General features: G+C 37.8%; 1 protein-coding gene across 7 annotated transcripts in view; it reads right to left on the bottom strand.

The window, feature by feature from the left end:
• Positions 1 to 54: 54 nt before the first annotated feature.
• Positions 55 to 10,244, bottom strand: part of RAF1 (Raf-1 proto-oncogene, serine/threonine kinase) — a 77,694-nt gene continuing 67,504 nt past the window's right edge. For all 7 annotated transcript variants that reach the window (XM_084292569.1, XM_084292568.1, XM_084292572.1 and 4 more), the window contains 5 exons: positions 8,701 to 8,747; positions 7,154 to 7,272; positions 3,955 to 4,086; positions 2,215 to 2,349; positions 55 to 1,218 (listed from right to left, as the gene is read on the bottom strand). In XM_084292569.1, the coding sequence (XP_084148695.1) occupies positions 1,078 to 1,218; positions 2,215 to 2,349; positions 3,955 to 4,086; positions 7,154 to 7,272; positions 8,701 to 8,747 (574 nt within the window). In that variant the 3' untranslated portion in view covers positions 55 to 1,077. The remainder of the gene's footprint in view (positions 1,219 to 2,214; positions 2,350 to 3,954; positions 4,087 to 7,153; positions 7,273 to 8,700; positions 8,748 to 10,244) is intronic.

Below are 10,244 nucleotides of genomic sequence, written 5' to 3'. Positions count from 1 at the left end.
TCTGTGTCAGAACTATGGCTTACTATATTAAATGATGACAGTGAATCTTAAACCTAAAATTTAATTTATTTTATTAAAATAAGATAATCAGAGGAACCTTGGCTTACAATAAATGCATTTTCTCAGGAGCAATAAAAACAAAATTAAAACCCAAATCAGCAAGAAAAACTGTGTATGCTCAGTTTCCTCTTGATAGTGCATCTCTGACAGCTTCAGATGGGATGAAAACAATGCTCATTTCGCAGAAGTATACTGATACTGTTAATTAGCCTTTTATCAGCCACAAAAGCCTGTCTTTCTGCACTTACCACCTCATTGGGCTGCAAGAAACAAGTCAATAGTACCAAAATAAGCTGCTTAAGTTACTCAAGATGACCATAGCAAGACTGGCTAGCTTCCTTCTCTGAGCAGTACAGTTTAGAATATACTCCATTCCTTTGCAAGAGTTTGTCTTCTATGTGCAAAACTATTGCAAAACTATTTCGTGTTGAATTAGCATTTTAACTTATTTCATTGGCTTGATGAAAGCTCTTAGGCAGGAGCTGATTTCCACAAAGTTTTTTGTTTTGTTTTGTTTTCCTCTTCCCTCAGTCTTGTTTGCAGATACCCATTTCCAGCAAAACTCCCCCGACTTGAAGCGGCAGATGGCCTGGGGCAATCAAAGAGCACCAAAACGCATTATCTTTCCTCAAATGCCAAGTCGAGCCATCCTTGCTGTAAAAAATACCAATTTATCAGCAGATTTAAATCAATCCAGAAACACTGCCGAAGAAACATCCATCTCCTCTGTGTATGGGAAAAATAAGGCTCAAGTGCATCTATTAAAAAAATAGTAATAGACCTCTTGATTTATAGTCTGTTAACTATCCCAGTAAAAGAAACTGTAGAAAAAGGCAATGTGGAGCTGTGTCCCTGCAGGATAAGAACTGCAGACATCCTTAGCAGCTTGCTCTTAAAACTGGGATGCGGATAATCCTGCTGGCACTGATCCTGTACACCGAGGCATTAAAAGCACAACTTCTGTTACTTCTGTTTCTTTCCCATCACTGGAGAGAATAAGGGAAGGGGCGCACGATCCTAAAAAACAGGTAGTCTTGTGGATGTTAATGTGCACGAATTTATGTCCTCTGTATGCGCTGCACGATGCAGAGATGGTTCAGAAGCACTCCGGTTGATTTTGGGTAAAGAATGTTGCAACAATTCAATGGAAGACAGTATCTGAGGGAAATGCACATAAAATTAAAAGAGACGTTAGAGCTGCATCTCCTTCTAATTAAGTCTTACACCTTTATTTGATAAGCACCTTCTCTGCTTTAAGCACCTCCTTAAGAACCACACTACGTTATGCAGAGACACTGTAAGGAATACTTTGGGAATGTGCCAGTGTGAGCAACTGAACTCTGCCGTACGTTTTTATTGCTACAGGGAGTCTCAGGAGAGGGGAGGATACGTCTCATTATTTCATTGATATTACAATCAATGTGCAAGCATCTATGCAAATCTCCAAGATTTGCATAGGGAAAAGAGTTTTTCTTCTGCACAGGGAAAGAACTGCATCCTCTGCCTAATCATCTGTTTAGACAACCAAATTTAGAAAGAGGCTTTCAACAACCGAAGTTACACTTAAATGTAACAGCAAGATGTTTTTAAAACATCTGCTGTTACTCAGTTCCAGGTATTTAATGAGTACAAAAAAAGTCCCTTAATCATCCTCACAGTGACAGAACAAGGGTCAAGTATGCTTTGTAAAAATAACAAAAACTGGCGTGTGAATTTAAATCCCTTAGCAAGTTGTATTTGCTTGTACAGAGTTGTGGGCAAGGAAAATTGGAACGATCTCTTTTATTTCAGTGCAGAGTTAAGGGAAATTAATGTACAAACAAATTTTTGTTTTTTTGCTTATCTCTGAAATGGTTCAGGTATTGAAAGCAAATTGTTCTAATGTCAGTCTAACACACCTTCAGTCAGCATGCATATAGTTTTTAATGATTTTGTACATAATTCCTTTAAATCAGAATTATAAACTGCACAAGGGAGCTGGGTTGCTAAAGGTGCATGTGAATAAACACAAAAAGAGGAAGCATACCGCACTTCATTCCTGCATCTACCTTCAGTTTCTAAACCAATGCTTGTGTCCATCTAGAATGTTTTGTGTGCTAATAGCTATTTATAAAATACTTTGAAACTGTTATCTGCAGAAAAACAAACACTTACTTGTGGAAACAAGGGTCTTTCTTCCCTAACTTTCTTCAAACAATCTGCTACAAGCCTCTTCATTGCTTTGGGGCAGTTCTTATACAATTTACTGAGGTCTGGAGAAGCATACCCTCGGCCAACCATGAAAATAATCTAGAAAAGAAGAACAAGTAAATAGCAGAAAACCAAAGCTGTAAAAGTTGTTTCACTGACTGAAAGCTCTAGTGTACCACAATGATCAAACATGAGCACCACAGGCAAACACACCAGCACAGGAACAAGCACACCATGTAGATTTGTCCCAATTAGTTAACTGAAGAACATAATTAGAGTGACACTGTGGTTTATCATATTCCAAGCAGTGAAGGCACTGCTACAGTTAGAACAGAACAGCACATAGTACGTGCCACGGCAATTTCCTTGAGTTGAAGTCTACAGGTGCCAAATGATCCTCGCTCAACTTGAGCAGTTACAAGCAGCCAGTTCAGCACAACAGCTTCATTGGTCAGTAGAGCTGTATTTTCAGGTATCTCAGTAAAATATATCTGCAACACCAGACATACAGCTATCAAGTGGAAAGGAGCTCATAATGAGCTGCGATTGCAGCATAAAGGAAAAGAAGGTTGGTTTGTGTGGTGTTTATTGTGTGGTTTGTTTTTTCTTTTTTTTTTTTTTTTAATAAACACTATGAAATAGTGTTGGAAAATGCATTTTTCTGTTTTAGTCCAAGTTAATGGATCTCCACTGAGATTCTATCCAATTTCCAGTAACCTTAATGGCTAACTGAAGTGCTGGTAAGCCTATTGACTTGTAAAACAGTGTAGGTTTTGTTGGTTAAAGGGGGGTTCGTTTGTTTGCAGTTGCCTTTTTTTTTTTTTCTTTTTTTTTTGGGGGGGGGGGGCGAGAGGAAAGGGTGATTATTCTTTTGTTTTTAAGCAGGACTAATTGTGCTATTATTTCTTTTTCAAGTTATGTTAGCTCCAAAAAAAGTCCATATAAAGTTGCTAAAATAAGGTCAAATTGCCGAGGCTATATTCTGTCCTTCCCAAACTTACTTATCTGAGGGGTAAGTGTCACATGTTTTGTGATAGTACTGATCATTACAAAATTTCAATGTGATGAATTAAAACACATTCCACTATCACAGTTTGTAGACAGCTTTTAAAATAACAACAAGTCTCTTCAACTGACCTGGCTTCTCCTACTTGGAACAGATGATAAACAATAGGGGCAAAACCAGTGGTTTGTGTCCCCCCAGCTCATTATTAGATCTTCATTTAACATAGCAAAGCAAACAAACAAAACAACAAAAAAACTGAGGATCAGCAAAACAACAATCAAAAAGATCTAGGAGTTTTAAGTTCATGCCCTTCGGGGAAAAAAAAAAAAAAAGTTTCAATAATGAATTAACTCTACACTTGCTAAGCAAAAAAAAAAAAAAAAGCATTCATCTGAAGAGAACACAGTTGAGGTTTCAATCCCTAATGTGCCTCTTCAGCTGTTAACTGACTGGTAAGAATACAACCTCGTGGAGACTAAATCACAGGGCACTTAAAACATTTATAAACATTTTTTTTGTGGAGTAACTCATTATCAATATTTGAATATTCAACTACACAGATTTACTGCTGAAACAAACGATGTTGTAAACAACATTCCTATTGGTGTTTTGCATTTATCCTTATCTTACATTTCTTTAGGAAAAGTCAAAAATCATGCCTAGAAATAAAGTGCAGTATTCTGAAGATTGCTTCTTACCTGATCTCGGTTGTTTATGTGGGAGTACGGCAACTCTCCTGTCATTAGTTCGTATAATACTATTCCATAGGAGTAGACATCTGACTGGAAACTAAACGGGTTACTGTCCTGCATCCGTATCACTTCTGGTGCCTTCAGAAGGAGAAAAGAAACAAATTAAAAGCATTAATGGAGTACTGAAAGTATTAATTCAAAGTATTAACGGAGCTTTGAAACAGACAAGTGGAATGTACAATGGAAAGCAGAAGAGTTCAGAAATAATTAGTAAACAAAGGTAAAACTCAGAGATCTTGAAGTATCCTGAGTTCAGTGTTATTCTGCATCTTACAAATACACATGCAGATACATATACATACAATTGAGTGTAAACAAAAAAAAACAACACTTGAATTCAACAAGCATTTTGCCATTATATTTGCAATATATATTGGCTTTTTTTCCTTTATCTCTTACATAAAACTGCGAATGATTTTCTCACTGTCAGTTTTAAAGCAAGCATAGAGGTTAAAAGGGAAAGACACCTGCCTGACAAGAACACTATTTGTTGGGTAGGAAGTTCCAAAATATTACCTGCAAGTCAAAGCTGCACGCATGCAAATAATGGACTTAAAAAAAAAATACAAAAAGAAGAACGCCTAAAGCTGCGCTGCATAAACCGTTCAGGTTCCTTGCAGCAGACTCGCTCCTGCGGCTCCAGAGAACTGCGCACTCGGCCCACACCTGCACAGGCACCGAGCCCCCTGGTTCTGCTGACAGCCAGGGCTGGGGAAGGAGGATGAGGAGGTCCCGTGCCAAGAGCCTTCTCCATCAGGCACGCTGCCTTGAGTTAGAAGAACCGCTCGATGCTCTCTTCCACCCAGAAGCATTCAAGCCCCTATCTCACACTTCAGGAAGTGTCAATGGCAATAGGCAGTTTGGCACAAGAACGTTTTTCTGCTCCTCTCCTGAACTTACGAGAAAGTACTTCTGAAGAAAATAATTCAGATAAGATGGATGCAAAAATAATACCAGTGGTTAGAGCACCTGCATGAAAAGAGACCTTTTCCCCACCTGCTTCAAGGACTATTTCCCAGGGCATTCATGATACCAGTAGGCATTTCAAATGGACATGCAGTTTTGTTCTTCTGTTAACAGAACCCACATCCTTCCTCCAACAAAACCTAAATGCTCCCAAATTCTTTTCTGTTACTTTAAACATTTAACCACGTTCAATCTATTTGTCCATTAAAAACCCATAAGCAGGCAAGTAAGAGGCCTAAATATAAAACTGTTATACAGACTAAATTGCTTGAAAAATTGATAATAAAACGTTTACACAAAATAAAAAATTGCATATATTGAAGATCATGGAAGAAATGCAAGAGCACTCTCATCTTTGCAAAGCAAAGTAACATTATGATGCTTAAAAAAAAAAAAAAAAAAAAAAGTTGACTGATTTAGTGGAACAATGCATAAACCATCAAAGCATCTTTCTGATTAACTAAGACTTTTTCCCCTGAAGAAGTCCCTCAGAATTACTGAACAAAGCACTACTTAAAAGTACCACAGCATGACAACAACTCAGATCATATCAACTTTCAAGGAAACCAAATTGATCTTTCTATGTAATGACAAGTCAGCAAGATGGTCTATAACTGATTAAAACGACAAAACCGCAAAAAGCAAAAAATGCATTTTTTCCCTCCAAGATGCTTTATGTATATAGGCATACTGTTACGTGCTAATTTTAAGTATCTTATGGAAGTTATAAGGAGCTTTGTTTAAACTGATTTCCTAACTTGGTTTCAGGTTCTTTGCGCATTTTCTGTCACAAACAAATGTTGGCCAAGTATCCTGGTATTCTTAATGAACACTTCCTGCCTTTTCTCAAAGTACAAATACCCAAGTAACAATGAAGGCTGCTAGGAATTAGAAAAATAAAAATAAAAAGGAAAACCTGTTTCAAGTAACACCTGCAAGTCATTCAGCATTAAGGATCTGAAGATGTAGTATGTACAAACACGTCACACTCAGCAAGTCATCTCTAACTGGTTAACACTTCTATGAAGCATATACCACAAGCGTTGCTACCTGGGAGCTACAAAATACTGTTAATTAAGCCACATTCTGAATCTAAATACATCACACAGTATTAACAAAAATGGGTCAAGTGAAACTTCAACAGCACATTTACGGAACATTGGTGCTAAACAAGACATCCTTGTATAATTTTAATGATGCTTTTTAACTTGGTAATTGGCACTGTTCAATTATTCCATTTGCTGGATTCAAGTCACATACCTGAAAAGTTGCTTGATTTTTTCCAAATGATTTTTGGAAGGAAAATTGTGGAACTGCCTTCTAGGTTCTTGCAGAAATGAAACATGAAGGCAATCACTGGGAAAGTCCTCTCAGACAAGGACTTTGCCATAACACTTCAAAAGAATCCCCCCAAACTTTCCAGCAGAATTTGAGAACTTCCACACGCAAACTCACGTTCACCCACAACGCTGCTGAGCTGCCTCAAAACTTCCTGCAGCAATCTCGTGCAAGGGAAGGACCAGCGGTGGGCCTCACAGCTCCATCTGGGTGCATATCAAGCATTGTACAAGCACCAAAGATGACTGGTGCTCCTCCTCACACTTCAAGGAGCACTTCCCATCCTGTGCCCAGCCACCTGACAAAGCTGCTGGATGTGTAACCAGCAAGTACACGAGGTGGGATATCACCGAGTCCATAGCAGGGCACAGGGGAAGAAGAGGCCACAATGAAGAACACAGATAAAGACAGCATCTCACCCAGCTCCCCCAAAGCCACTATTAAGCAGATTAAAGGCTGCTGTTCTCCCGTGCAGAGAGCCCTTTGGGGGAAACGTAGGATGACTGCAGGAGAAAGACTCTCCTCTCCTCCTGGAAAAACTCCTTGCAATTCCACCAACAGCTCTGTCTCTACCCTCTATGTTTAGAGCTCCAAAAATGCAAGAGGAAAACCTTTAGATTCACATGGTGAATGGTGTCTACTTTGGACAATCAAGCACCTCAGCACTTCGTTCTTCAATTTTAACTTGTCCTACAACTGGAATAAATGTCTACACAGTACTAACAGCATAAATCTTCACTTAGATTTAAAGCTTTGTCCAAGATCTCGTGCTCAACAGACAAAACATACTTTAACAGAATGAAAGGAAACTATTCAAGAAGCAGCACAGTGTTTTGCTCACCATCCACAAGATCGAACCAGTGGGTTGTTCCACCTGTTGTGATCCACTCCACCTGGACTTTACAGTTGCCAGACCAAAGTCACCTATTTTCACTGTGAGTCCTTCATGAAGAAATATATCTGAACAGTTGTTAAAGAAATTCTGTAGAAAACTTGAGTAAATAATGCTGAATTTTCTGTCACGATTACAAAGCATCTGGTTAGGGTCCTCACAAATACAAGTCAACTATCCAGGAACAGTGCTGTTTTTTTCTTTTGCCTACTATGCGTTGCATCTTAGAGAAAAAGTAATTTTATGGCATCTGTATTTACAGAATTAACACTTAGGACCAAACAAGACTATATGTTTTAGTGTTACTTGTATATTTATCTTCTTTACAAGGTACTATAGAAATTAACTGTTGACATCAAATACAGGTACTTAAAGTAAATGCTGTCAAGAGACACAGAGGAACAGCACAGAAGTCATCACAACAATAAAAAGAAAACTAAGAAAAAAAATATTGCAAAACAAATATCAAAATAAAATTATTTACATAAAGCCCTCTGGTGGATCTCCTGAAATTTAACCATGATCTAACTACTCCCACTGGAAAAATGCAGGTCTGCACTAGTTGTAACGTATCTGCTTAATAGGTTTGTCTGTAAAGATTGAGAGGCTAGAACTTTCTTTGGATTATTTTAAGAAGAAATACTTCTACAATTTCATTTAAGAATGTCTTAAATTTGAAAAGATGATTTAGAAATATCACGACAGACAAAAGACTCATAGTTCAAGGTTACCATAATGAGGAATCACAAAGTCCTAACCTCCTATACACTAAATTCCTATATACTGAAGTGATTATTTTTCTAGCCTAACTGAAAAGGGAAATTCCTTAAACTATGGAACTACTGGATTTGACCTATCTTTTAATACCTTTGCAAAACATTCTGTTCACATTAGGAAAGGAAGTTACCACCCATGTGCTAACTCAGTAAGTTCTCTTCTCAGCAATTTCAAAATCAGACATTTTCAAGGGTGAAAGAGATCAGTTCACAACATACTCTGCATGCATTACTAAATTCACGTTTTTGAAAGAAATATATTGGTAAAAGGTCCCATTTTCTTGAGTTTAAATTAGGATTTTTGGCTTCATTTCTGCCAGTCATCTGAAGAGGTTTTAAATTTACTAAAGATACAGAGGATACAGCGTAGGGCCCACGAGTGTACATATGCATTGGTATGCACATGTAACCCCCATCAAGTAGCATGTCCCTACAGTAACTTCCAGCTAACAGAGATACATTGCATAAATACCATTTAATTAAAATAAGACACTTCTGGAGCAGGCCTGCTGCATCTCTTTTTTCATCTTTATAACAACAGTTCAGTAAGCATGCGCATACCTTCTATGCAAGTCCTTGCTAAACATATCTTCTCACTCATCCAGAGGAATTGCTCATTTTTAGTTATATACATTTGAAACAGTTATTTCAAGCCTCCAGAAAATCCATGTTAACAACAAATCACTCACATTAAAGTGTGATTAAGTTAGGAAAGGATACTATTGGACTTCATGTCTCTGTGGATGATATTCTTCGCATGTAAGTAGCTACAAAAGAAAAAACAGAAAAGTGACATATTGGAGGCTGTTCGTATAAACTGGGTCTTTGGATTTACTGATAGGCACTGTCAGTTTACTACATACCACGTTCATAATCTCTTGCTTTAGTGAATTTACAGGATACAGATAGATTTACAGGAAAAAGAAACGTAGCAAGTGCTAGTCAACTACAAAGCTCCAGCATTACAGAAAGTGAAAGCCACGTAAATAAATCTCAAGAAGAGAAACAGCAGCATCGCTGTCGTGTAATGTAATAACACCCTAGAGAATCTGATGCCATCCTCTTATTTGTGAAATTTGCATGCTCTGCTAAGGCTCACTTTTCACAAACTGTTTTAATCTGCAGTCATAATATATGTGCCTGGTTTGCTGGGTGTCAGACTGGAAACCTGGGTCCTGACTTACAAAACAGATGAGCACTGACAGCTTCAGCAAATGTCAGCATCTCCTATGCTATGAATACTCATTGATTGGTCTGAAACAGAACTGAGGTGGTTACTGTTTCTACTCAGACATCTATAGAACTTTTCCAAGATTTATCTGTGTGAGGGATCTGCCACTGGAGAATGAAAAGAGCCATCCCTTCATCTCACAGAAGTACTGTCAATATTAATTAGTGCTTACCAAAGCACTGCAATGTTATGGTAACACTGTGTGGTGGTAAAATTATTATTTTTGAGAGGTCTAAGAAGTTTATTTTACCGAAAAGAACATTCCTTTCAACTAAAAGCTATCAGTCTGCGATTATTTCCAACCTCTTGCTTCTGAGGTATGATAATAGTGAGGTTGCCATTCCTACAGGCTCTACCAAGAGCCATCTCTCCATACTGTCACACCAACTCCTTGCTAAAACCATGGCAGTTAACAAGCTACAAGTAGTTGGCCTTGTTAACAGGGTGATTTTTTCCTTATTGCCTTTTTCCCCTCTAACAGCATATAGATCTTTGCAATCACTTGGCAAAGAACAGGGGAGCAGAGGGAGAGATGCTGTCCAATGTTCTTTCACTAAGATATACGTAGTTGATAAAGCTTCTGTCTGACCTGTCTTAAATTGTACTTGCATTATTATACACTCAGAGTCCCTATATTATCCAACAACAGGGGAAAAAAAGAAGGATCTTAATAATTCCAAGTTTAGAATATGATCTCATCTATTGCTTTTCAGTAAGACCTTAAGGTACGACCTAGATAAAATACAGAAACATTGACTCTTACTGGCTAGTGGTCTAACATGAATTAAGACAAGATTATCAGAAAAATCCTAGATGAAAGAAAGTGACAATGCACACAACAGTGCTGGATTAAGGCTGCACAAAATCTTTTTCATTTGAGTACTTAACTTTGCAGTCTTAACAGTCCTTTGACATGGATCAGAGCGTAACCTTTTAGAACTATGTGGCAAAGATTTCATTAGTGTTTAAGAAGTTCTGAAATATGTAGATTCATCACAAATCTTCATTCACACGCTCTGTACACAGACACTAA

The sequence above is a fragment of the Netta rufina genome (assembly GCF_964035555.1).
Source record: "Netta rufina genome assembly, chromosome: 10".
NCBI lineage: Eukaryota > Metazoa > Chordata > Aves > Anseriformes > Anatidae > Netta > Netta rufina.
This window is presented reverse-complemented; position numbering and strand designations above follow the sequence as displayed.